The sequence below is a fragment of the Leptonychotes weddellii genome, chromosome 7, assembly GCF_054177405.1.
Source record: "Leptonychotes weddellii isolate Sample4059 chromosome 7, ASM5417740v2, whole genome shotgun sequence".
In the NCBI taxonomy this organism is placed as follows: domain Eukaryota; kingdom Metazoa; phylum Chordata; class Mammalia; order Carnivora; family Phocidae; genus Leptonychotes; species Leptonychotes weddellii.
In genome coordinates this window covers 116,045,883-116,071,821 of record NC_138375.1, presented here as the reverse complement: position 1 = coordinate 116,071,821, position 25,939 = coordinate 116,045,883, and the positions used below count along the sequence as shown (strand labels likewise).

Genomic DNA, 25,939 nt, shown 5'->3' with positions numbered 1-25,939 from the left:
CAGGTCCCTTTGCCCTCAGAGTCTGTGCCGTGCCGCCTCCCTCTGGGCCTGAGGCAGAGGGAGGGGTGTGTGTGTGTGGGGGGGCGCGTACCTGCATGCATCCCGTGAGCATCCCTGGTGGGGCCCGTGTTGCCCTGCGCCCTCACGTGGGGGTTTCTGGGCAGCACAGGGCCCTGCCTGTTCGCAGGCTGCTGACTTGACCATGAGCAGCAAGTGTTTCCAGGGAGGTAATAAGAGGCCATTAATCTCTAGTTGCACCCACAATTAACCCAAATTGCTAACCTCGCTGTGAAAAGTAGAAATGCAATTGAGTTGATGCTGGAGGCACGTTCAAGGGAGGGGAAAAACACTCAAAGTAATTTAATTAACCGATGGCAAGTGCATTAAGAGGAGTTCTGCTTCCGCCTTTGTTTCTGGTGTCTTTAAATAGAGCATCAAGAAACGCACATGGATGTTCAGACAGACATGGGCGGACCTGTCCTAGTTTTGAATTAATCACCACTGGCCAAACACAGTTTAAAGCTGATGCCCCACCCCTAGAGCTTTTGCACACACAAATCTGTGCATCCCAACACCTCCCCCACTCCAGTCTTGGCAAATAGGACACCACCTCTCCTTGCTAAGATCCCAGACAAGCCCTGGGCATCTCAGGCTCAGAAGACAAAGGACTCTGCCCACTCGGCATCTGCCCATCAAGCACCCACCAAGGTTGTGCTGGCACTGACATTTGGAGATGGGTAGGATTCAGGCTATGCTCAGTACCGTGGGGAAACTGCAAGGAAATAATCCTGCCCCACGTGACAGGGGTGGGAGAAGGGGACTCCTCGCCCGGGTGTGCCCAAGATAGCATCCCCACATTGGCCCGCCTCTTCCTATCTGCTTCCCCCATGATCTGCAGGGTGCAACAAAGGGCCTAGTGAGTAGCAGAGTCCCAACTTGGTGGTTTCTACAGAATTTTATGCTGGGCTCTCTCCCCACAAAGCAGTCTCGCAGTTGGAAGGAATCTTCAAGGTCATGGGATTTAGCTGCCCTCGTGTGGCTAGTAGCATTGCTGACCATGGTCCTGCTTGAACTTGCATGCCTCTAGGAATGGGGAGCTCACTGCTTCCTGTGGAGGCTCACTCCAGTTTGGGGCTTCTGTGATGGCTGTCATGGTGTTCCATCTCAGCAGTCCAAACTGGTTTCTTTGTGGGAGCACCGTGGCCCTGTGTGCTTGCTGAACTCATGGGGTCACACAGCCCAGACAGGCTCCTGCTGCCCTAGTCCCTCCCTCAACACCTTAGAGATGTTCGTGGGAACTGACCACGCATCCCACAGGTCTTCCTTCTCGGGGCCAAGCACCCCATTCAGGGCCAGCTTGCCTGTCCTAAGCCAAGGAGACCAGGACTGCCTCCTCTTCTGCCTGAAATGGAGATGCCTGTTACTGTGGCTAAGACCTGTCAGCTATCCTGGTAGGACCCTACATCGGTGACATCCCTCTGTCTTCTCAATGAACTTCTGGGAAGCCATCTTGCTCGTTGGGCCAAACTGGGCCAGTCCATATACTTGAAGGATGCGCTTTATTCTTCAAGCCCAATGGAAGGGAGGGACCGCTAATATTCCCTTTCTGATAGCTCGGGTTGGTGGTTTAAGACATTGCTCAAAGTCATGAGGCTGGTTTGGGGTGACACTGGGAGCCCAGTCCAGGCTGCATGGGGCCTCCCAGTACAGAAATATCCCTGTTGGTCACGGTAGGCTGCAGGTGCTCAGCTGCTCTCTCTTCCACTCCCCTCATCAAATCCACATTCCCACGTCCAGCCAACAAGGCCCCCAGGGCAGGCCACACTGGCCTGATCCCTTTCCTTTCACCTCCTCACCTGGTGCCCGCCCACCCGCCCACCCAGCTGGGCGGTTCACCCCTGCCCTCCACAGGGAACCCCCATTCCCTCTCTTTCCCCTGTCTACATCCTCCCCAGCTGTGCGATCCACAGTCTCCCCTGGCTCTTCCAGGCACACGCCCTCCCCGCTCCACTGTCTCCCGTCTGGCCACGTTTGCTGTGGGCTTGTGGTCCTCCCTCCCGGTGGGCTCTGTCATGCAGTCTGAGCCCCTCACCTTCCATTCCCATGCCCACTGTTTGGCCTTCGCTGCCGCAGCCTGCACGGAAGCCTCCCGCCCTGCCTGCCCTGCCTGCCCGGCCTGCACGCCCTTTCCCTATTGTGGGTCTGGCTGGCAGGCTTGCAGCGAACGTCCAGTCTATTCTCTGCACACAGTGGGACTTAGGTTTTCTGATACTTCCTGCTCTCCGACAACAGGCTTGAAAGGCATCCAACGTGGGATGTTAAAATGAAACCCTCTCACCCTGCCACTGCCACGGGCGATTTGCAGGTCACTTCCCTGGGGCAGGTCTGCGTTCAGGGTCAGAGCCGAGCCACTTACATTGATGTCTTCCAAGGCCATGAAGTTGAGGGCCAGCCCATTGCGCTTCCAGATGATGGGTGGCCGCAGCTCTCCGCGGATAGCGCAGGTCAGCACGGTGCTCAGCCCCACGGTCACGGTGGCCACACTGACCCTCTCCTCGGGCGCGAGGCTGAGCTGAACCACCTCTGCAGGGGACAAGGAGAAAGTCATCAGGTGCACACCCAGCATGGGGAGTACCACTCACAGGCAAACGGCCACAGGGGTTCCCGGCAGGAGGCTGGCAGGCTCCCGAGAAACTGCTACGGCCTGCTGTCTAAACGTACCGACGGACTCTCCTTCTTGGGGGACGGGCCGCGACTTATGGGAAATGTTCAAAGGGCTCTGAGAGTCCGAGAAGTCAGGAGCCATAGCAAGCATAGGGAAACCATCTGGGCTATGGATTTATGAGTTGAGCCAAGCATGTGGGCTGTCACACAGGGACCAGGGGCCAGATGCGTGGTGGACGCCCTGCTCTGTGCTCCTGGGCCTCATGAAGTCTGGGCCTTGCTAAGTGCAGTCAAGGTCTGCTGGCTGAGCTGACAGGTTTCTCATCCGTCTGGGGGCAATTTAAAGGTTGCACTGTCTGAAGTCTGGGGAATGAACTGGCTGACCTTTGAAGGTTTGTTTCTGTCTGAGGATTCTTTGAACTTGGATTTGGATTTCTGTTCAGCAACCATGCGCTGTAGCCTTTAATTTATTGAAGCGTACTTCAGGCTGTACAAATTATTAATCCTGCCACTTTATACTTGCTAACTGGCATTAAGACGGATCATTCTTCAGGCAAATGGGAAGGGTCTAAAATATTTGCTTGCAATCACAGGCTTTTAGAGATTTTCGGGATTTATGCGAAAGTTAATTGGACTCCGGCTGTTCATATACCGACATGGGATCAGGCTTGGAGGGAGAGTCACCAGCCCAGCGACAGGACTGCCTTCTCCCTACTCCTCCCCCAGATCTACAGCTCAGAGCGCCTGGGGCAGCAGGCAACGGTGGCAGGAGCTGAGCGAGGCGGGCTGGCTGGCTCTGAGGGTCTGCGCTTATCTGGGATGCCAGCAAAAATGCCGGGAGCCCTCCTGACTCTTATTACTCTTTTGGGACTTGGGGGTCCTGCCAGGGGTGGGGCAAGGCACAGAGTTGGGGACTGAGCTCCGTGACTCGGTGCGTCCCCTTTGAATTGTGACTGGGCAGCCTGTCTATGCTTGCACCCTCTTGCCGGCGTGTGTGGGGAGGAGAAGGCGGTGGGGGGGGGGAGGTGGCGGGGGATCGCAAATCCCAGCAGGTGTGACGCCCTGCAAAGTAGGTGAAGTGACAGCAAGTCCAGTCAGGTCAGATCCTGAGTTAGTGAAGCCCTATCCCCGCCACAAACAGTCAGCGGCCCGGCCCTGGGCTCACGAAGATGAACAAGATATACACTAGATGCTTAATCAGTGCTTGTTGAATGGATGGATGAAACACAGAGAAAATGGAAATAAGGAAGGAAAGGAGCCAACTGGCCCATGGAGCGGGGACACTCACACGCAGGAAAAATGTGACTCTCCGTGAAAGAGCTGCAGGGGGAAAGATAAGCACCAAGTGATTGATGCCGACGCACCCAGCATAATATTTTACGAACATTAAAGTGATGCATTTCAGGTTCCCTCTTAAATCACGTCCTGCTTGCTGCCCTCCCACCTCTGAGTCATGAGGCTTATTGGTCAGGGCAGGAGAGAGAAGGCGCTCATCCTCCATAGCGAGCTCCAGGCTTTGGAGATTCAGAGGGGACAGAGAGAGGGAAGGAGAAGGATGTGCTACACGGGTCTGGCTTCTTCTGTGCTCTGCTGCCCTTAGGACTCAGAACCCAGATTGTCCCCGAGTGTAGAGGAGGTACTCCTTCCTCATCGGGCGAGCCACGAGGCTCTGTGGAAATAGAACACAGACCCCTTCCTCTTCCCAGGGCGTTGTGGGAATGAGGGAACCGGTGAGAAGGGTGTGCCCGTTGGCATGTAGGTGAGGGGAACCAAGGCGGGCTCTAGAAGGGGGTGAAGCTCTCTCCCCACCCTCCCCCCTGGGGTGAGCCCATGAGGCCTGGCACAGAGCCAGAGGCCCCTGGGCTCCCGAATGGCATGGAGAGGTCCAAAGGTTCCTGGCCACACACTGGAGGGCCCGTGAGGTGCTGTGTACCTCTATGCCTGAGGACCAAGGCCCTAAGGGAATGCCCCTGGAACCTCCAGGGGTGCGTAGTGCCAGTGGGGGCTGCTGGAGGCCAAGCTATGGGGGGACATCAGACACTGAGACAGCCCAGACCAAGAGCAGAACCTGGGATGACCCCTGCCAAGAGGACCCGAGACAGGGCAGCTGGGAGTCGGCAGGGGGGACCGAAGGTGGCAGAGGACGGCTGTGTGCTTCCGTCCCCACTCAGAAGCCAGTTTGGGGAGCAGCTGGGGACGCGGGGTGGGAACTGCAGGCATGAAGCATTTTTCTTAGATAGAGCATTACTTAATGTGGACTTGGTAGAACGACCCGCTCCGACTAAGCTTTACAATGGCCTGAACATTCAGGTGCATTGTCCTCCCAGCGCTGGTGGGTGGGGCTTGGGAAGAAGTCAGGCGGGTCACCAAAGGAAAGGACATTTTCTCTGCATGTTGGAACTCTAGTCCAACGACAAGGGAAAGAGCCACTGAGCCCTCAGGCAGCAGTCCCTGGGGGAGACGGGCCATTCCTGGGCTACAGAGTCCTGTTCTCAAGGTGTGGTTCCCCCCCCCCCCCACCGGCATTGCATCTCTCGCCTGGGTAGGGGGGCAACTGTTAGAAATGCAGATTCCTGCCCCTCTACCCCAGGCTGATAAATCTCTGGTGGCAGGGTGGGCATCCTGGTTTTAGCAAGCATCTCAGGGTACCCTGAGCCCTGACAACCACTGCCTTAAAAGATGGGGGGGTGTCTGGGTAGATGGAAGGGGAGAGTGCGGGGGGGCGGTGGAGGGAGGATGGGGAGGTGAGGTATTCTGGCTGGCTGGGGTCTCGTTTGGAATGTAAGACCTATGTGCAATGTCGGATCCTCCACGTGGCCCCAAGGTCATGTACTTCACACAGGTTAGCACAGAGCTACAACCAAACAAACAAAGAAGCAAAAACCCGAGTGGGAAGGCTGCTGGGACAGCTGGTTCCAGCCTGCTTCCTCAGCGCTTCCCCGATCATCTGTATGTCTGAAGATGTGCACTTCGCGTAGGAAAGGCTCATGCAAAATTAGAATGCGTGAATACTGACAGAACCATCATAATTCTGCTCCTGTCAGCTACACAAATATTAACCAAACGGCAAATATTTGGATCACTTAAAGTTTAATTAAATGAATGTTTTATTGGATTTAATGCATGTCAATATTCCCTGACTGGTTTAAAAATTCTGAAGAGATTGGTGGCAACCAAAGCTCTCCGTCTGCCCTTACTCCCAATTATTTACTGTTCAACACGCCTTCCCCAGGCAGGCCCCCCTCCCTGCTAAGTGACCTCCCATGGTCATTTCCCCGAGTGAGAAACGAGACAGCATCATGGGCTGGGGCTCGAGTGAGCGGGGAAGATTCTGGACTGTGGCTCTGGACAGCTGACCTCCAGGCCTGGCTCTGCTGGTGACAAGCCAAGTGGCCTTTGGCAGGTCCCTTCCTGCCACTTGGCCTCGGTTCGGACATCAGTAAAATGAGGGATCGGATGAGGAGGGCTCTGGGGACCCATCTTGCTTTGGGCTCTGGGACTCTGAGGACATGGTTCTAAGCGGACAATCCTGCAGACCCTCTTCAGTCCTGCCAGGCGCTGGCTGGCTGCCCCTTCCCTCGCCCCCCAGTGCCATCTGCCTCTGCTCTTTGCCCACTTGCCCACAGCGCTGCCAGTGACGTCTCAGGTGGCAGCACCAACAGCTGCCAAGCCCGCGGGGGCATCCCTCAGGATACCCCCTGAATCCCTGCTCTCCACCCCAGACACCAGCAGCCTCCTGTGTGCTCACCTCTGCAGGTTCCCGTGAGCACAGCCCTGCTCAAAAGCCGCCCACTGCTCCCATCACGCACAGAACTCAGAACGGTCCCTGCCTGCCCCCCCTTCTCCTCCCACATTACTTACCACGGTGCCCGCCAACCCCCAGCCTATGCGTCTATCCTGAGACCCTCGCTCTCTCGGCCCCTAGAGATGAGCTCAGGGAGGGTTTCTGGGACCTTGAAGTTTTAACACAAGGGGATGCTTAGATTATCTGTTGAAGATTGAAAGACACCTTCCTGCTGAATTTGTCAGGACCTTCTCAGGCTTAAGCAACAGAAACTCTCAGAAATGCTGGACGCCCGTAAGAGAAAAAAAAGGAGGGTGGTCTTAGTTCTCGTAACTGGGAAATCTAGCAGGGGTGGAGGAGGCTGTAGACGTCTGGGGCCCTCCACAAGGCACGCTCTACTTGGCTGCAAGACGCCCAGGGGTGGCCCCACACTCACACTGTCCCTGTGCACGGGACCCCAGAGAAAGGGACCAAATCTTTCCTGAGAGTCCAGGAAACAAGCATAGGAGAGAACTCTGACTGTCAGACGTGCCTCCTGTGTTCTCCCGTGAAGCCATCTCTGGGGCCACAGGACTGACCCGTGCTCGAGGCCTGGGCCCTGTGGCCACCACAGGGCCAGGAGCCAGGTGGTTGGAGGTGGGGACAAATGTCCCGACAGAGAGGGTATGTTGGGCGGATTGACAGCCTATGACTGCCACAGAGACACAGAGAAGGCTTTCTCTTCCCTCCGCCCCTTCCCAGTCCCACCTGGAAGGCTTGCCAGGGTGCACGGTGACAGGGGAAGGGAAGAGGGGCCATACTGTGACGACAGGGAGAACCAGCAGAACTGAAAGCTGGTTCAGGTTCCTGCGGCTGCCCCCGGCCTGCCCTTCTCTTGCGAGCTCTGGGGGCCGGGTTGGCCGGCACGGGGGACACCTCACCCTGGGCGGGGCACGGGAAGAGGGCCAGGCAGCCTGCAGCGCGTGGGGACGCCCCTACATGGCCTTCTGCCCCCGCCTGGGCACGCGTGCAGAGCAGGAGACGCGGGTCTACTCACACCTGCGCTCTGCTCTGTGGGGCCAGGAGTGCCGGGGGGCGGGGAGCGAAGGAGGCACCGTGCAGCTCTCCAGGGCGGCGCCTGCACCAGGGCCCCCGAGGGGTCCTTCTGCGGCTGGGCTGCTCCCATGGTGTCTCACCATCTGTGGCCCCGCGGGCTGCTCTTCGGGAGGGTTGTCGAGGTTTGCGGGCACCACGCGACAAGGTTGGCCCTGTGCCCAGAGCGTGTGGGGCAGGGAGGGAGGGCTGGGCTGTGGGAGGCAGGGGCCCTGCAGGAGCCGTAGAGGTGCCCGCAGAGAGAGGAGGCTCCAGCTATAAGAACTGGCACTGGAGGGCCGCCTGGCACGGGATCAGAGCAGGGCAAGGGAGTTGGGGACATCTGTGTCCCCGTGAGCCAGGCCTTCTGATATCCATGGGCTTCCCCTTGTTGCCCCCGGGACGTAGAGGCACAGATACACTGAAACTGTTGTCGACATCGGCAAGGCTGGGCTAGCACAAGACAGACCCTGGTGTGCCACCTAGCCTGACGACCATGTGTGGGGCCCCGGTGCCCGGCACACAGCAAGCAGGTGGGCTGCAGGCCACGTCTGGCTGCCAGCAGTCTCCTGGGAGACGCCTGCCTCGCTCTCTAGGCCCTTGCAACCAGACCAGTAAAATATCTGGTTTTCCAGACACAGATGTTGCACACGCCAGACCTCAGCCCCCTCCCGGCACCCACGCTCTCCGTGCCCCTGGGAGCCTGCAGAGAAGAGGAGGCCGCAGGGGATTAATGTGCCCACCAGACGCAGGCTAACACCCTTCCCGAAAAGCAGGCGGCATAACATTTCAGTCTCGGGAGAACTGGGTTTTAGTTCCTATTACAGCTTTTCCTTAATCTCAGGCGCTATTTCTCACACTGACTTGAACTCGATAAGACACTCATAAAACCATCAGCAGCCTCTCACGCAGGATTCTGGTGCTTCACAGCAATAGAAATTAAATTTCTCCAATTACTGTCAAGTTTGTGTTAGTTTTCTTACGTTAGAAATGCACTAATGGGACACATGCCTACCTGGATATTTGCTATTTTTTCAAATGATGCTCTTGGTGGAAAGACTCTGTCAAAAGCTCAATCAACCTGCCCACACATCAGTATGTTGGACTGAGCCTCCGAGGGTAAACCCAGGCTCAGGAGCCTGCTTGGGAATTAGGACAATCTGGAGAGACCCCAGGCCGGGCGCTTAGACATATTCTGTAGCTGCAGCCTGTTCTCACACTGTTCCCATAAAGTCAGGTGCTTCTAGTATGACCCGGGAGGCCCCCCCACCCCAGGAGGCGTGGTGCCTGTTTGACAAACTCGACCGATCTGGTCTCATTCCTGAGACCAGGGTCACACTATGAAGTTGGTGAGTGGGACAGAAACAAAGGTGGAGGGTGTGTGCCCCATGTCTCCTGACCATGTAGGGGACAGGTGACATCTCAACATCTCCTGGACCCAATAGTTTCACCCGGCCCTTAGAGGGTGGGGCTGCTTTGGCATGCCCTGCGGGAAGGTGTTTGGGGGGGGTACTCCGTGCTTCCTGTGTTTTGGAGCTCTTTGCACACATCTAGAGACACTTGGCAGCTGTGGGGCTAGGAGCAGATTGTCTTAGGACCCTTTCATCCTGACACGCGTGTTTTGAGCACTGGGGCATGTCTGGCCTGCAGAGGTGTCTCTGGATCACCCAGCCTTGCATGCATCCAAAATTTCCTGTTTCTTTAGGCATGATCTGATTCAATTTTCCTGTCATTGTCATATTCCCTCTTGCTTGCTTCATTTTGGGGATGGCAATAAACTTGTTAATTACCTGCAGATCTGTGGGTCATTTACTTTTTCAATTGACTTATGTTGCTTGGTGTTGCTGCAACCATTTTTTACAGTTTAGTTATTAAGCTCTGCTCTGCTCTTTGTAAGCTGCAGACAGAGACCCTCTCTGTAGGATCTCATTTGGATCCTCAGCACCTTATACAATTCCTGGCACAAAGAAGGGACTTGATAACCAGTTTTACGCAGTGGGTAGTGCTCACTCAACGATTGTTTATTGAGCATCTACTATGTGCCACAATACAGTGGGAGTACGCCGGCAAGCAGAGCAGGCCCGGATCCTGCTGACCTGGAGTTTGTGGCTTGGCAGGGAGGCCAACTGTCAGATGTGGCGTGGGGAGAAGAGGCACCTGGAGCCTGTCCGCGGACTCCCGTGGAGAGCCCTTGGCATCTGCACAGCCTGACTGCTCTCTCTTGGTCGAGTCCTTCCTGGGTGCCCGGGGCTGGGCCCTGCAGGGGTGGACGCAGTAGACAGACCCACGTCTCACTCCCATGGAGCCCCTGTGTGATGTGGCCTTCTTCTTGTTTGCAGGAGGGGCCCGTGCAGGGGCATGTTAGCTGGGCATCCTCTGAGCTCCATGGCTCTGTTTGGCATCCTCTGGCCTAAAAAACCCTTCTAGCTCTGGGAAAACTAACCCACAAGGAGACTGTGGTAGAGGGAGAAGGAAGTCAGAGCTGAGCGTAGTGCCCAAGGGTTGTGACTTCACTGTCCTGGGGTGCCCTCGGGTGCCCCGGGTGTGGCACAGAGCAGAGGCGGCAGTCGGAAGCACGGGGGTCTGGGGTGGAGAGCCCAGGGTCTCCTAGTCAGCTCTCCCTCCCTGGCTGGTGTCTGTGCCTGGCGTGGCCTTGGACAGGCTGGCCGGGCTGTGTACCTCTCGTGCCCTGCCAAGTCTATTCCTGAAGATGATGGAAACACCTCTGCTCAAGGGATTTGCAAAAGGAGAGTATTTTTACTGCCTATTCCCCTGGTAGGTTTAGGGAGAAGAAAAGAAGGTAGTATCTTACACAATTAAACACTAGTTGCTCAGAATTTGCAAAAATTCATACAGATGTCAAAGGCTGGATCTGATTCTCCTGGACAACCTCCTGGTGGAGATGAGCATGTCCATGGGCCTCAGTCAATCAACTGAAGACCTGAGTAGAACAAAAAGGCTGAGTATTCTTAGTATTAGTATACTATTGCTAGTATTTGTATTCAGTATTCTGAGTTTTAGTATGTTGGGCTCCTTCTCCCTGACTGCCTTCTGGATGGGACGCGGGTCTTTTCCTGCCTTTGGACTTGAACTGAAACATCATCTCTTCCCGGGTCTCAAGCCTGCAGGCTTTCAGACCGGAACTCACAACGTTGGCTCTCTTGGGTTTCCAGCTTGCCAACTGCAGATTCTGGAATCTTAGCCTCCACAATCATGTGAGCCAATTCCTTATAATACCCACTCTCTCTATCCATGCATCCATGCATCCATGCATCCATGCATCCTATTGGTTCTGGGTCTCTGGAGAGCTATGACGCATGCAGTCATCATGCACACTCTCTTCTCTCCCCTTGTGGAGACTGTGTACATTTTGTGGGAGCAAAGAACACAGCCTCCTTCTTGCTGCCTAAGCCCATCAGAACTGATGAGGGTAACAAATTAGTCTTTACTCCATCATGCTGCTGGGATTTTGGGTCTCTATAGCATTTGGTGTTGATTACCTAATACACCCCTTTGGAGACAAAGAAATTCAAGTTAATGTATTTCCACAGAAGAAAGTGTAATGAGATGTGGAACGGACCTTTGAGAGGCCAAGTCATTCAGGTCAGAAACCTTCAGAATCCTCTGACTTCTGTTCCAATCCTCCAAACACTTCCTGTCCAGGGAGCTCACTCTCTTACCCCACAGCCATTTCTACTGCTTTCATCATTAGATAGTATCCAAACTCCCTGCTGAAAGGAGGGCAGCTGGGGGCGCGGGGAGGTGTTTCAGGGTAGGCTGAGAGAGAATGTGTAAATAAAGGATCCAGGATAATACACACTGTGCATGGGAAGAGCAAGATGCTGAGAGAGAGAAGAGCTGTGAGGCCTAATAAGATGCAAGTTGGGGTGGTGGTGGAAGCCTCTTTGAGTAGGAGATATTTCAGTGGAGATCCGCAAGAGGAGAAGAAACCGGGTAGGCCAAGAATAGAAGAAAAGGCATTCTCGTCAGAGAAAGAGCTCGTGCAAAGGCCCTGGGGTAGGATGGGGGCTTACTGTGCTCTGAGAACTGAAGAAGGCTAGTGTGTCTGAAGCACAGGGAACGATGCAGGTGTGTGGGCACACACGTAGTCAGAGAGGTGCTACACAGCCAGGCAGAACAGGCCATTGCTTCTTAATGGAAGACCGATTTTAATTTAAGGCAATGGAGGATTGGAGGACTGGAGCATTTTAAGTCAAGGAGGGATGTGATCTGATTTGCATGCTAGAAGGACCACTCGGGCCCGCTGTGTGAATGATGGGCCGCTGGGGGAGAGGAGAGGATGCAGGGACACCCTGTAGGAGGCTGGGGCTGTCTTGCAGGGAGAGCTAGGCCAGGACGGTGGGGAAGGAGAAGAGGAAGGGGCAGGGCTTGCAAGCAGTTGGGATGAGGAGCCCCGTGAAAGGGGTGTCAGGAGTGACTCCCTCCTATGCTCCTTGCTTGACCTCTTGCATAACACAGTGACAGTTCTTGAGGTGGGCGGGCTGGGAGCCTTGATGTGCCATCTCTGTCCTGACTGATAACCCTCTAAACTTTCCTCAGGCATTTGATCTGGAAAGTAGATTATGACCATATTCTTGGACTCTTCAGTGAATAAGACTCAAGAGGATTTCTAAACTATAGCATTGCTGTTATAAAAAACCTTAGCCCAGGAAGAGGGGCAGACACAAATCTCCACTGTCCAGGCTGCTCTCCCCACGTCCCTGGGGGCTGCAGCCTGAGCAGCAGAAGCCAGACGGGGGGCCTATCCCTGATGCACGCCTCACCCCGCCTCCACCCTGCAGTGCAGGCCACGGCCTCTCGGAGCGGGGACCCAGCTTCACACGTGCAATGGGGAGGAGCCAATGGGCCTTGCAAGAGCATCTATAAATATAGCTTGTTTTCTGTTTAATTATCTAGTCTCTTGAGAACGCTAAGTCATGCCTGCATTTTGTAAACAGGCATCAGCAAACCATTTTGGAGAACAGCTTATATCAGTGTATTTGTTTTGTTTCAATTCCAATTTCCTGAGCGTGCCACGGCTCTGATGACCTCCTGAGGAGGGGTCGCTGAGCCTGGCTGAGGGCTCGGCTGCTCCCAGGGCCCACGGAGCTCCTGGCAGCTTCTGTCTTTAAAGGAAACATTGCTCATAGCCTCTGTCCCTGCCCAGCAGGCCTCCTGAGGACCTGGGCCCACCACGTCCTGGTCCAGGGTGTGCTATATTCAGACTCTGTGCACCCCCTCCCCGGGGGAATCCCCGGGTTCTGGTTTTAGGGTCCACCTGAGAAGCAGCCATTGCTCTGGCCACTGAGCATTAACATGGCAGGGAGTCCCGCTGAATCCCTCTGTTGGAAGGAGAGGAGGTCAGTGGGGGGAGCTGGCCTCTGGCGGCCTGGTTTGGGCCTTGGCAGCAGGGGTTCAGGGTTGGAATTTGGAGGAGCCCTGTCCCTCAGTGGCTGGTGATACTATGGGCACAGGCAGGGCACGAAGAGCAGGGAGAGAGGGGGCCTCTGGGGACAGGGGTCAGAGGTGAGGCTGAAGGCGCGTGGTCAGGAGCCAGGCGGGCAGGGCCTCACAGCGATGGTGGGGACTTGGGGTTTTATTGCGTGAGAAGCCCTTGGGGAATTTTAAGCAGGAGACTACACTGGTCCGACTTATGCTTTTAAAGACAATCTTTGCATCGGTTGAGACATCTTCCACTGCGTTAACCCTGACTGGAAACGGGGCTGACTAGTAAGGAAAAGCTGTCATCTCCCTAAGGGGAGGCCCTGGTGGGAGTTTCCAGGGCAAGTTCATCCCCCGGTGCCAGGATGTCATCGAGCCCTCAGGCTCTCTTCCTTGTGCCCTCCGCCCTCAGTGTGTGGCCACACTGGACAGCTCTGGGCATCGCGGGCAGGCGCTACATCGTACGGTGGGGGAGGGCGTCCTCCTGGCGTGTGAGCTGGGAGAACAAGGAAGCCCCCCGCTGACCTCTCTCAGGTTCCATCCGTCAGATTAGAGTCTGGCTCTCACCCCTAGAGCAACTACCGGCAAGAACCACTGACTGGCTCGGGAAGGCACGGGGCTGGGGGGGCACATGGGCCAGCTGGGGCTCAGGAAGGGGTGGAGGGTGGACAGAACGGGCAGCAGAGGAAGCCGGGGGATGTGCTAGGAGCCTGTGTCCCGGAGGTCGGTGGCTTGGGCCACAGCAGTGACTGCAGAGGTGCTGAGAGGCCGATGGATTTGGGACACCTGTTGGGGGCAGGGCCAGATTTCTGATCGGTTGGGGGGTGGGGAGGATTGAGGGAAATGGACAGATCAAGGATAAATACTGGGATCTTGGCCTGAAAAATTGGGCAGGTGTTGGTTCCATTTGCTGATAGGTTGAGGGAGAAAGAGCAGACATTTTAGGTAAAATCCACGTTTTCTTTTATGGCAGCTGGAGGGGTGGGTGGTTGGTTGGTTAAATGAGCCTGGGGCTCAGAAGAGTGGTCCCGCCCAGGGACAAGACGTTGGGATCCACCAATGTCTAAATGATATTTAAAACCATGGGAGCGGGGTGCCTGGGTGGCTCAGTCGGTTGAGCGTCTGCCTTCGGCTCAGGTCATGATCTTAGGATCCTGGGATTGAGCCTCACATCGGGCTCCCCGCTCAGCGGAGAGCCTGCTTCTCCCTCTGCCTCTGCCTCTCCTCTGGCCTGTGCTCTCTCAGATCAATCAATCAATCAATCAATCAATCAATAAAGGAGGATGAGCAGAGGTCAGGCAGAGCCTGAGCAGGAGCCTACGAGGGAGGCTGAGGGTTCCCTGCATCCAACGCTGCCAGGAGCTCTGGTCAGACCACGACTGAGGTTTGATCATGGGCTTTGCCTCTGGGACCTGGACGTTTGGAATCTCTAACGCTTCATTAGAGCACTGGGGAATGAAGTCATCTTTGGATCGGACTGAGAGAGAACAGGAGGTTGAGTCGACGGGAGTTCTTTACAAGAGTTCTGTCATGAAGGGGAGCAGAGAAATGGATGGTGGGTGGAAGGTCAGGGGAAGAATTTTTTTCTCCAGGTGTCGTGTTTGCGAGCCCAGGGGAATGAACAAAGGGAGAGGGAGAACTTCATGATGCAGAAGAGAGAAGGGGCGCTTTTAGAAGTAAAGTCTGAGTGGGTGAGAGCGGGGAGCCCCCAGAGAATAAGTGGAGGCCTGGCTTCTGACAAGGCAGAGGCTTTGTGCTTCTGAACGGAAGCTGGGTGCAGATGGAGATGAAGGGGAGTGCCCCTCACGGCAGAAGGATGAGAGAAGGCCCATTTTGACAAAGGTCAGCAGTTCTCACCTTAGGGTGATTTTGCCAACTCCCCTCCCCGCACCCCAGGACATTTGGTAACGTCTGGAGGTATTTTCGGTTGTAACGACTAAGGGATAGGGTATTTTTCTGCAGGGGCATCTAGTGGCTACAAGCTAGGGATGCTACTAAACATCCTAGAATGCACAGAGTAGTCCCCATCCCAAAGAATTATCTGGCCCCAAATGCTGAGAGTGGTACCTGCGTGAGCTGTGGTAATAATAACCACAATCAGAGGTACTGAGGGGACTTGTACGGCCCTAAAACACTTACTCCTTACCGTTGATGGTGCCCGTCCTCCCACTGGCCTTTCCCAGAAGGGTGGGGTCTGCGGGCCCATGAGGATGCAGCCCTGTCTGGACTCACCCCCATCTGGGGGGTTACACCGTGGGGTTTGGGGAAGCCCTTCCTCCCTCACCCTGGCCTGACAGGGACAAACTTTGCCCAGGGCCTCAGCCGTCATGCCCTCCTGCCAATACCAGCCTTGGATCCACCTGCTGTTCTCAGCAGTGGTGGGGTCTTGATGCAGGCATGTGACAGGGGAGGGGGACACCTCAAAAGAAGGTCTATTAGGATCATTGTTGTGACACAGACACCAACTCATTTGCCTTTGCTGGAACCTTCCCTGTGTCAGGCAAGATGCATGGCCTCCAAATATTGGGATGTGAGAAATCTCTTTTCCTTGTATGGGATATTTATCTCTCTCTTCGTCTTGGGTAGGTTCTTTAAATTATCTTTCAGACAGAGCCCTGTAATATATGCTTTGTCCAAGGACAGATCTTGGTAAGAAAAATGCCTCTTGTTTCCCCTCCAAAGACGACTCCGCCATCTGTCAGTTTGGAAATCTCCACATCTTGACCCTCGGCAAACTGCTTCTCGCTGCACCCGACACGGGTCCTGCCTTGCCAGGCACATGCGGGGGCTGCAGGCTGCCTGAGTGAACGGTCCCTTTTAGGGATGAATGAGCCAAAATCTCATCCACCTCTCCTCATCTTTACCATCACAGCCAAACTGCCCCTGTCCCCCTCGGAATCCCCCACTTCCTCTTTGTCTCCGTCGAGACTGCTTCCGGGCAGGACTTCATGATTCATGGAAGCAGCAGCTTCTTCCCTGGGGAGGTCTCCACAGGCAGCCCCTGTGCAGGCCTCCTTCTCCCCGACCTGCCTGGCATGAGGCCCCACCGGCGCCCTCCTCCCAGCCTTCTCTCGCACAGCTCCCCCTGAGCTCGAGCCAAAAGGAAGGAACTCCTTCCCCTTCTCCACGTGTGTCCTGCTTTCCCACGCTCACTGGCCATGTCAACACCCCCTCCTGGGGGAGCTCGGCCTTAGGCAAATATGCCCGCTTACATCTCAACTCGAACTGTCGGAAAATCAGTGTGAAAAATTCTAGGCTTCAATGACATCTCTGGCCTCTGAGGGTGAAATGGGTGTGGCCACTGCCCTGGATCCAGAGGAGGGACCTGTCTGAGAACCTGGGAGGGAGCACACATACACCCTCAAAAACAGAGAAGTACCAACAAGGAATCACAAGGAGAGCAATGAAACTAGGTTTCACTGAAACCTAGTTGAAAAAGGTTTAAAATATTGCCTTCTATAACTTGATACAAGCATCGTTTGGTGGGTTGATACTGGAGAGCTGGCCTGCAGTCCAAATGCGGGGGAGCCGTTCCCCGACTTCCCAGGGACTCGGAGGCTGGCAGCGGAGGCCCGGCAGGCAAGCTGCCCGGTGTTTCTGCACGGCTGGCAATCCTGGATTGGATGCCACTGGCAGGGCTGTCCCCATGTGGAGGACAGGAAAACAGAGGCCCAGAGAGTTACGGTGACAAGACCAGCACCTGCAGTTGAGAACACTGCCTTTTACCTCCTGCCACCCCGTTTCAGTGCACTGGGGTTGGAGAGAGACGGGAGCAAAGATAAACTCGGGAAACAAACCCGGATCTCGTCCTCAAGCAGATAACAAGTTTGAGAAAGGCAACTTAAGAGTTAAACACGGTGCCTCTGCACCCTCCTACAGGGCCCTCCCGCCAGGTGGGGGGAGGTGGGCAGGAGACGCCCCTGGGTCTGGGCACGACTGTTCCTAGCTAGGGGAGGGACCCCTTGATCTGGATCTCACGTGTGTTTTGATTATGGTTGTGGCACTGAATGACTTTACGGTTACAACTGAACAGTTTCACGCAGGCTGGAGCCGCCGCAGGGGTCCCTGAGCCCCCGGCTGAGGCAGGGAACGTGCGCAGCGGAAGTCAGCATGCTGACAAATGGCTCCCACATCAGGAGGCCTGCAAGCCTGCTGTGGAGACGTGTTCAGGCTGCACCTGGGATGCAGCCCGTGTCGGGGACCGGCAGCCAGAGCTGTGCAAGGCCGAGCACAGCTTCTTTTTTGTGCATTGTGAAAACAGGCTCAGGATCAGGTTCAAAGGCGGCAGAAGTGTTTGGGATAAAATCATCATCTGGGTTCTAGGCAGTTGAGACTACAGCTCTTATGCCAAACACATAAACAAACCATACAGCTACCCCAGGACCAGCACTGCCCTGTCCCCACTTCTCCATCCCCAGAAGCCCCGGTTTAACCTCCCCAGGTATCCTGCTTCCTACTGACATCGGGCCGCCTGGAACATCCCGTGAGGCGGTCCTTCCTGCCCACGGTAACCTCATCTGCACCAAGATGGCCCTGCACAGCCTCGCCTCCTTCTTCCCCTTTGGCCCATCAGGAAGCAGAGGGTTTGGAGAAACTAGTTCCTGCCGAGGAGCTGACAGGAGGCCCTGGTCCCAGCTGTTTCCGGTCTTACCCCACCTTTCTGTACCAGAGCCCTCACCTGCAGGGGTCTTGGGAAGGCTGGGGGTGGGGACATGACCTTGACAGCAGGAGGCCTCCACCTGCCCTCAGCTCCCCACACACCGCATGCCACGGTCTCCCTGTAGACCACGGGGACAGCACAGCAGTCCTTCAGAAGCACTGGGAGTCACTGGTGGCCACGGGCTCCTTCTCTTGAACCCATGGTGCTTTAGGAGAGTGGAATTCCCGTCCTGGAGCCCAGCTAAGCCCACCCTGGCTATGCCCAGCTGCGTGCGGCTACCCAGCATCGTGTGCTCAGCCAGCACTGCCTGGAACCCTCTGAGCACGTGGCCAGGTGTGGAGGCTTCTGCGTGCCGATGTGGGTTTCACAGCCACAGCCTGGGTGGCCAGGGTGGCTGCTGAACGTGGTTTCCATGGCCCTGACTGTGCGCGCTGAAAATGAGTTTCCTCTGTTGTGGCGCTTCTGCAGATCGGCTGGGAGTTGTGGGCGGAAGGGCTTTGTGCCATCCTGAAACCGCACTGTCTACCGCGCTCCTGCACACGAGGGGCCATCGCCAGTGAAATGTGCCCATTCAGGTATGGGGTTCACAGGGATGCCTGGCCCTCTCCCGGCTGAAGGGCAGCCGCGGCGGCTGCCTGGTGAGCCAGGGCCCTGGCTGGCTTGCACACGGTCCACTTAGCAGCCCGACCTTGTCCCCCATCCCCCCGAGCTGCCCTCCACACTGGCTCCTCTTGGAGAGAAGATGGGGAGCCAAGCATGGGGTCAGCGGAGCCTGGGAAATTCGGGAGGGCCAGGGCTCCTCTGTCCTTCCCTGAGAAGGGGAGTGGGTAACCACCTGCCTCCATCTAGCTCCTCACTGACTAGGAAGTGGGGGACGGGGTCCCTGGCAATGGGAAGCAAAGCACACCATCTATCCCTGCCCTCTGCTGGCTTGGTAGGCAGGGGGCACAGGTGTCCGGGGAGCTAGGCATGTCCCCTTCTAGAGTAGGCCTAGGACCCTCTCCAGAGTAGTGGCCAGAGGAGGCCCATGACCTTGCTCCCACCATAGGAACCAGAAATGGGTAGGCATGCCACTTTCTCCAGTGCCCTCGGAGAGTGCGGAGGTAGCCACAAGTCACAAAGATGAAGAGTCTGACCTGCCCGCTGGGCAGGGTGGGTTCCTGGCCTTGTGTTGCCCTTGTCCTGGAGTCTCTGTGACCCCATTTCAGGACCACTCTCCTGGAAGGAGGGATAGTAATAGCAGGAAAAAGCCTGGTGATTCTGGTTCCACACGTCTTGCCAGGGAGGGGCAGGAAGGGAGTAAAAGACAAGAGCCTGGGTTGGGTGGGGAGGAGAATGGGCTCAGGGACCCTGGAGCCTACAGGACTTGGGATGGGGGAAGGAGGTGGCCTTAGAGCAAGCATCCATCAAAGAGCTATGTGGCTGCAGGTGGCCGACAGGGCCTCTCCCTGGCCCAGGCTCAGGAGGGCCACAGGCCGGGTGAGAGGGTGTCCTGGGGCTGTGGTTACCCAGGCGGTGGCACAGGACAGCCCTGCATCACGAAGCATTTACACATCCACAATCACATCGACCCCATGGGTATGCTGGGTGGGGAGCATGTGCCCACCTCACCAATGGGGCCAAATGGGGCGAGTTGCTCCTGGGTAAAGGTCTTAGAGTGGATCCTCTCCCTGATGCATCAGCTGGCGGGGGCCCCAGCAAGGCCGTGAGCATCTGTGGTTGGGAAGGGCTCTCCTGCCAGCAGATGTCTGAGGCCCTCACTGAAGGCCCCCTTCACAGCTGCAGTGTGCCTGGGAAAGTAAATCCTCCCGTGGCTATCAGTCATTAACACTCAGGAGGCTGCGAGATTGTGTCTAGGTGGGGCGTTGGGGGGTGGAAGAGGGGGGCGTCTAGAGAACAGAATGGAAGCTTCCAGGAAAAGGTCACTGGACACAGGAGGCGCTATCCCAACCTCCAAATTTCACAAGCCTGGGGCTCTTTCCGCCAAAGAACGCGCAACCAACGCTCCTGGGGAGTGCAGCAAACACCCCACCCTTGTGCCAATGTGTACTTTGAGCGCTTTGAGCCAGGGCTTCCCAGGCTGTGGACCCCCAAACGGGGCTCCAAACAGAGTCAGAGGTGACCGGCATTTGCCTTTCTAGCTTAGGTCCCGGGCTCTGGAAGCTTTGCCTGTATTTCCAAAAGCTACCTTTGCTCGCTAACTGTCGCAAACCACGCGATGAAGTGCTGGAATTTAATCAAACGAAGCTCTAACCCTCCAGAAAGCGCTTGCCTCCCTCCGTGTCTGTCGCGGGAGCTCTCCTGACTGTTGTAAAGGTCACGTTGGGCTGTCCGAGCCCAGGGGCCAGCCCACCCGCACGCTCCGCGGCGCCTGCTGCCGTGCCCTGCTTGCCCGCCCGCTCGCTGACGAGGGCACCGTGTGAGGCCAGGCGCTCGCAGCAGGAAGCCAGGCCCGCCCCTCCACTAACCAAACCAGCGGAGATGTTAGGTGCAGTGGTGTGTGTGTGTGTGTCTGTGTGTGTGTGTGCGTGTCTGTGTGTGTGTTGGTCTGGCTGTTACTGCAAGGCTGCCAGTAGCCCTTCCTTTGGTCTGAAATTACTTCCTTTGTAACTTACACCCTTTGATGTCTTGGTAACAGTAAGAGCTACCAGTCCTTACTTGGCCACGTGAAAAAGTGGCAACCCTAGAGTAGGTCTCTTACATTACTTTTTAATGAAAAAATTAAGAATAAAACCAATTTTTTTAAAGTTGAAAAAGTTGGTCTGTGAAACCTGGACCATATTTGTTGGCTGTGACATGGGACACCAGCGTTCACCTCCCTCCTATTTTTCAGCCCCTTGTGCCCTTGGAGGCAGGAACGGCCGGTGGTCAAGGTGTGGACCAAACTGCATCGGGTGGGTTGAGAAGGAGTCTGGACCGCGCCCGGGCCCAGCACAAAAGAACAGCGTCGCTGATGTGCTGTGTCTGCCGGCGATGTGGGGAGGAACCTGCTGTCACTCGCGCCAGCCCTCTAGTTGAAAGCGAACAAGTTTGCATTAAAAAAAAAAAAAAGGGCCCAAATCAGTTCAGCGCATTCCAATCGCATCACAGCCAATATACAGCAGTTTCTGAAAAATCCAGTTGGTCATAACTCAAGTTTTAAAGGGGGCTTTACTTTGGGAACAGATGCCAGAGACATTGGGGTTGATCATCAGGTGATCAGAACAGAAGGAGAAACCAGGAAAAATCCGCTCAATGGGCCTTAGAATGAGCCCGGTCCACCAAGAATGGAAGCTGGATTCTCTGCTCCTGGGAGCTTCATCTGCTGTGGCCTGAGCTCTGACATCATCAGGGTACAGTGCAGAAAACTGGGCTTTAAAACAGAGCCAGTCAAAGCCGTGCCTTCCCACACCACACTGGCGGGGTGTGTGTGTGTGTGCAATCAGCTGATGCCCTGGTCCAAGCCATCCCTCGAGGCCAGGCCTCTGCCCTGCTGGACCTACCCATGCCGTTTGCCTGTGAACGGGGTCTGCAGAGGTCTCCAAGATACGGTAGTGTGTCCTCCCCCGTCTTGCTGGGTTGCTGGCTGCAGAGGGGGGAGTGCAGCTTAGACTTTTATAAACACTGGTTTGGTGAACACCGCGCTTGGAAATCGGATGGAGAAAGGAGGCTGCCTTTGATGCCATCAGTCAGGCACGAAACCCTCACTGCTCCCGCACCTGGTCTTCTTCTCTCTCTCCTTCCCTCTCCAAGTCTTTAAATCAGGTCAACCTTCCTCGGCAGCCCCCAACTCAACAGAGCGTGCGTGCCAATCATGGCTCTTCCCGCAGGGTTCTGCTTCATTATCTCTGAGATTCCACACGGACGCGGGGAGGAAGCTCACGGGCACTCTCTGAGTGATTTAACAGGATGCTTTAATGATGTATTGAAAACGAACATTGACCCCAGGTAAGAGGTGCTAAACGGATACTTTAAAAGCACACCATCCATTTCGCTCTGATGGACTCTCCTCCTTAAATCACCGTGTTGTCATTTTTACGATGCAGATCCAGCTACTGAGGCCACAGGACTGTGAAATGTCATATAAAAAGCCAATAAGAAAAAAATAAAATTAAGTTGTGGAGAACGTGCATTAGCATTTCAAAAATGTTCTGTTGCATTATGCTATTATTCTCTCTCTGTCAAGGGGCACCAGGATCCCGTCCTCCCCATAAAGAGACGATGCCCCAGAATGTATTAGTGCTCCATCCCTGAAACCGTGTAGCAGCTGAAGGGCATGGTCATGGTAATGGCGAAATACATTCTGGACTAAATCTGATAGGACACTGGGGCCGTCTGCCTCCTCTGGTGACAAAGTCTTGACTGCTTCTCTCCTCGTTGGCCCAGGCTTGTGGCTTTTGGAGTTTTGACAAACTAATGTCTTCAGCATTTCTGCCCTCGAGGAAAGTAAGGCAATGAGATCTGTTGAGGCAAGGGTCTGACTCTTGCACTGGAGGTGACCATCGGGGTGGGGTTGGCATTCTGGGAGGCACAGGCCGCCACCACCCCAAGCTCCCCTGCCTGGCAGCCTATAAAATACCCCAGATCACCCAATGCCCAGACCACTTGAATTGCTGGATCTAGGATTGAGTAGGTGTGGCCAGCTGTGCCATCTGGAAAGTATGAGCTTAATAATGCGTAAGGGGCCTGGGTCTTCAGGTAGCGCTGGACAAATTTATTGCCATCCTTGGAGTTCAAACCCTCAGCACTCTGAGGGGCGTCTTAAATTCTAACTTGGAGGCCGCTTAGTGCTGCTTCATGAACTTTCAGGCCTGAGCTGGGCCAGATGGAGGGACAGTGGCTGCAGAGGGAGGAAGCCCTGCCAACATTCGCCTTGAAGAGCCCCCTGGTCTCCCGGGTCATTATGGGAATGAGATTCCTTTCTATGGCTCTGAATTTGCCAAATTGGGGAAGATGAATCCAGGGCCCCTAATAGTCGATTACACTAAACGACTGAAACAATTGCAGTGCTTTATCTGGAACTTTTCAGAAAGCTGACTTGTTCTCTAGGAGCCATCGGCTTAATGGAATTCCACTGTATTATTTCCCAACGTGATGTGCTGCAAAACGGGTTTGGTCAGCACTTTGGGTTGGGGAATATATTTTCATTTGAGAGGATGCTTCTGCTGGGCTTCTTGCAACACTGTGTTAGAAAGCACCAGACTCAGCCCTGCTGAGGGAAAGGGCCCGGGGGAGGCCACCACGGCAGGGTAGGGGTGAACACAGAGTGGTGTGCGTTTTTTTTTGTTTTAATATATTCAGCATCAAGTCCAGCAAACGAGAGCCTGCTCTGAATTGAATTTTACCCTTAATGAGATGCCATGTCCCTTCTGTTCCCTGAAACAGAGACCTTGAGAGTTTGTATTAGAGAGAGAGAGACAAAACTTTTCACTGTTTTCATGTTTCCTAATAACAACCCGAGTCATAACCTGAATTTTTATTCAACTGATTATGAGTGCGACTTGGGCATGAAAGATTTATATGATCAGAAAAGAAATTACCTGCATTATCTCCGGGCGGGTGGGGGCTGAGCAGAGGAGGTAAGCTAATCAGTGTTCTAGGTCATGCAGAAGGCGCCTGCACCGTGCTGGCTGGCTGGTCTGTCGTGTCACCGAGTGATGGAGGGAATATCACAGAGTAGGAGACACCCTTCTGGGACACTCCTGGAGCTGCCTGCACCCCTCCACGCTGGGGAGCATCCAGCTTTGGCTGCAGGGCCTCTGGACTGAGCACTTTCTCCCAACATGACATTTCTACCCTCTGCTTCCTAAGACCACCATGCCCCACGCACGGTCCCGGGGAAACCACATCGAAACCCTGCGGGGGTGACTGGGTTAACGAGAAACGAGAGACGCCTCCCAATAGGCAAGATCGTCAGAAAGGTTGATTTCTAGGATCGGAATGGACGCTGGAATTCCTATCAACTTTTTGCCCCTTAAAGTTTCATTTTAATTACAAACAGACACTGAAAATTAATTACAGGTCCGTACCTTGAAGCATATGACCGAAGGAATGAGTGCTTGCCAAGAAGCAATAGCTCTTGCAGCCATCGCACTCACTAAATTACCCGCGTCCTGTTTATCTGCGGAAGGAGCGGCGGGCCCAGCGTGGCGGTAAGGAGCACATGATGGAGAGCCGGCGCGGCGTGAGCGGGAAGTCAGGCGTGTGTAGGGCTGTAATGTGCATTTAGTTATACGGCCATTTGCTGAGGCCCACAGCTGATTAATATACACAGGCTTGTTCATTTACTCAGCATTACGTTTAATCATTTAATTTTCGCAGGAGTTTTCAGATCTTTTAATCATCCTAATATTCTTCTTATTGCAACATACTACTAAGCTGTTAGTTCAATTCAATTAAAAAGTGTCATCCAAAAGTAATTTATTCCATGTGCGTCGTTAAGCGGATACCCCAGATACGTCTGCATTTTAAAGGAATAATAACTCTCCCGATTTATTAGTCTGCAAACGACCGTGCTGTGTTAGCATTAAACGCGATACCGCGAGTGGGGAACATCTGTGGGCACTGGGGTGGTGGCAGATCTGCGACCCTTTCCCCAGATTTTGTACTAAGACTAGGAGAGAATATGAACACTTGGGCCATCTGTTAGTACTGAGGTGGCCCCCCAAAACCCGGTTTGACTTTCTGATCCTGGTAATATTTGTAACAACACGGCCTCGGAGTTCCCCCTTTGGGGGCCTCTTGGCAGGAGTTGCTATCCCCATGCCTCTCGCCTCAAGCAGAGGCTAGGGGCCTCTGTGGACCCATACTCGGGGAAGCACCTGCTGTGGGTCTGCTTGGGGAGAGTCCAGTCCTCTCTCTCCTCGTCAGAATTCTGGACCTTCCTGGTTGACTTTTGAGTTACTTCCTCTGTTCTCTCTGGAGCAGTGTTGTCCAGTTAAAATACAATGCAAAGCAAGTCACATACCTGATTTAAATGTTCTGACAGTCACATAAAGTAAAAAGAAACAGGTGATACTAATTCTAATAATATGCTTTAACTCAATCTATCCAAAATATCATTTCAACATGTAATCAACATAAAAGGTAGTTAATGAGATAGTTTACCTTCTTTTTCCGTATAAGGCTTCCAAATCTAGTGTGCACACTACTCTCATTTTAGGGGCTCAGCAACCACAGACAGCTAGGGGCTCCTGCCTCAGACAGAGCAGCTCCAGAGCCCTGACGCCTGGGCCCTGTGCAGTCCGGCTGGGGCTTGCCCGCACCTGTGGCCCCCCTGAACTGCTTGGGTTCTGTCAGGGTCACGCGGGGGTATGTCTGCAGAAGTTGGTGATGCTCCCATGGGGCGAAGATACTGTCATGGGGGACAGTGGCTACTGATGACCCCTGAGATGCATCTTACCCTGAGGCTGCAGGAACCCAGCAGGCTGCAAATAGCTGCAAAGATGACCCTGACCACATGTCCTTGTCCCTGGGCCTTTGTGTGGCCGGAGGGACACCCAGGTTTGTGGGTGGGAGGAGGAAAGCCACCCCGGGGATCGCTGATGGGGAAGGGCCCACGTCCACTTTTTATCCCCTCGGCCTGGCCAAGCATGAGCCTGGGAGCCCACAGGGGTGCCCACTGCCAGGGGAGGTCCCCCTGCCTCTCCACCAGGAGACCAGCCCTCAGGGGCTGATTGCCAAGCTCGGGGAGCAAGCTTTGTCCTTAGCTGGCTGTGTCCCACAGGGAGAGATTTACTTTCTTTGGGGAACAAGTCCTCCATGATGATGACACTTAGGATATTAATGCCTGCACTTCGAGGCCTAAGTGTTCCTTTTCCTCTGGCAGAGTCCTCACGGCCATGGCAGTGAAGAGACGCTGATAGAGTGTTGTTTGCAGAGACGGGCTCTGGACAGGCGGGATGTTACTTGAGTCTGGTGATAGCGGCCAAGTGCCATTTCCACGTGCTAGAACTTTGAGCAGCTAATCCCCTGGGTCTGTCCCCTAGAGGAGCCAGCTGAGGAGCCTTGAGAAGTCAGGGACAAATAGAGAGATGGTACAAAATCTTAATGCCCTTTCCTGTTCTTGCAGAATGCTGTGATTATTAATATCTCGTTCTCAGAAAAGGGCTACGTGTGCTGTTTTTTAGGAGAACGGCAATAAAAAAGGGAAATTAAATTAGCAACTCGGTGTGAGCCTCTAATCCATTAAAGTGTCTTCAACTCCATAACCTGTTAACTTAAACTCTGGCCACCCACGGAAGTGCTTTCAAGACAATAGCAGGGCGCCTGGGTGGCTCAGTTGGTTAAGCGACTGCCTTCGGCTCAGGTCATGATCCCGGAGTCCCTGGATCGAGTCC

The 25,939-nt window shown here is 54.8% G+C and overlaps 1 protein-coding gene across 3 annotated transcripts in view; it reads right to left on the bottom strand.

Annotated features, from left to right (window-relative positions):
- FSTL4 (follistatin like 4) overlaps nucleotides 1-25,939 on the bottom strand; it is a 400,176-nt gene that overhangs the window by 56,490 nt on the left and 317,747 nt on the right. For all 3 annotated transcript variants that reach the window (XM_081827062.1, XM_081827061.1, XM_081827063.1), the window contains exon 7: nucleotides 2,417-2,583. In XM_081827062.1, coding sequence (XP_081683188.1) covers nucleotides 2,417-2,583 — 167 coding nt within the window. The remainder of the gene's footprint in view (nucleotides 1-2,416; nucleotides 2,584-25,939) is intronic.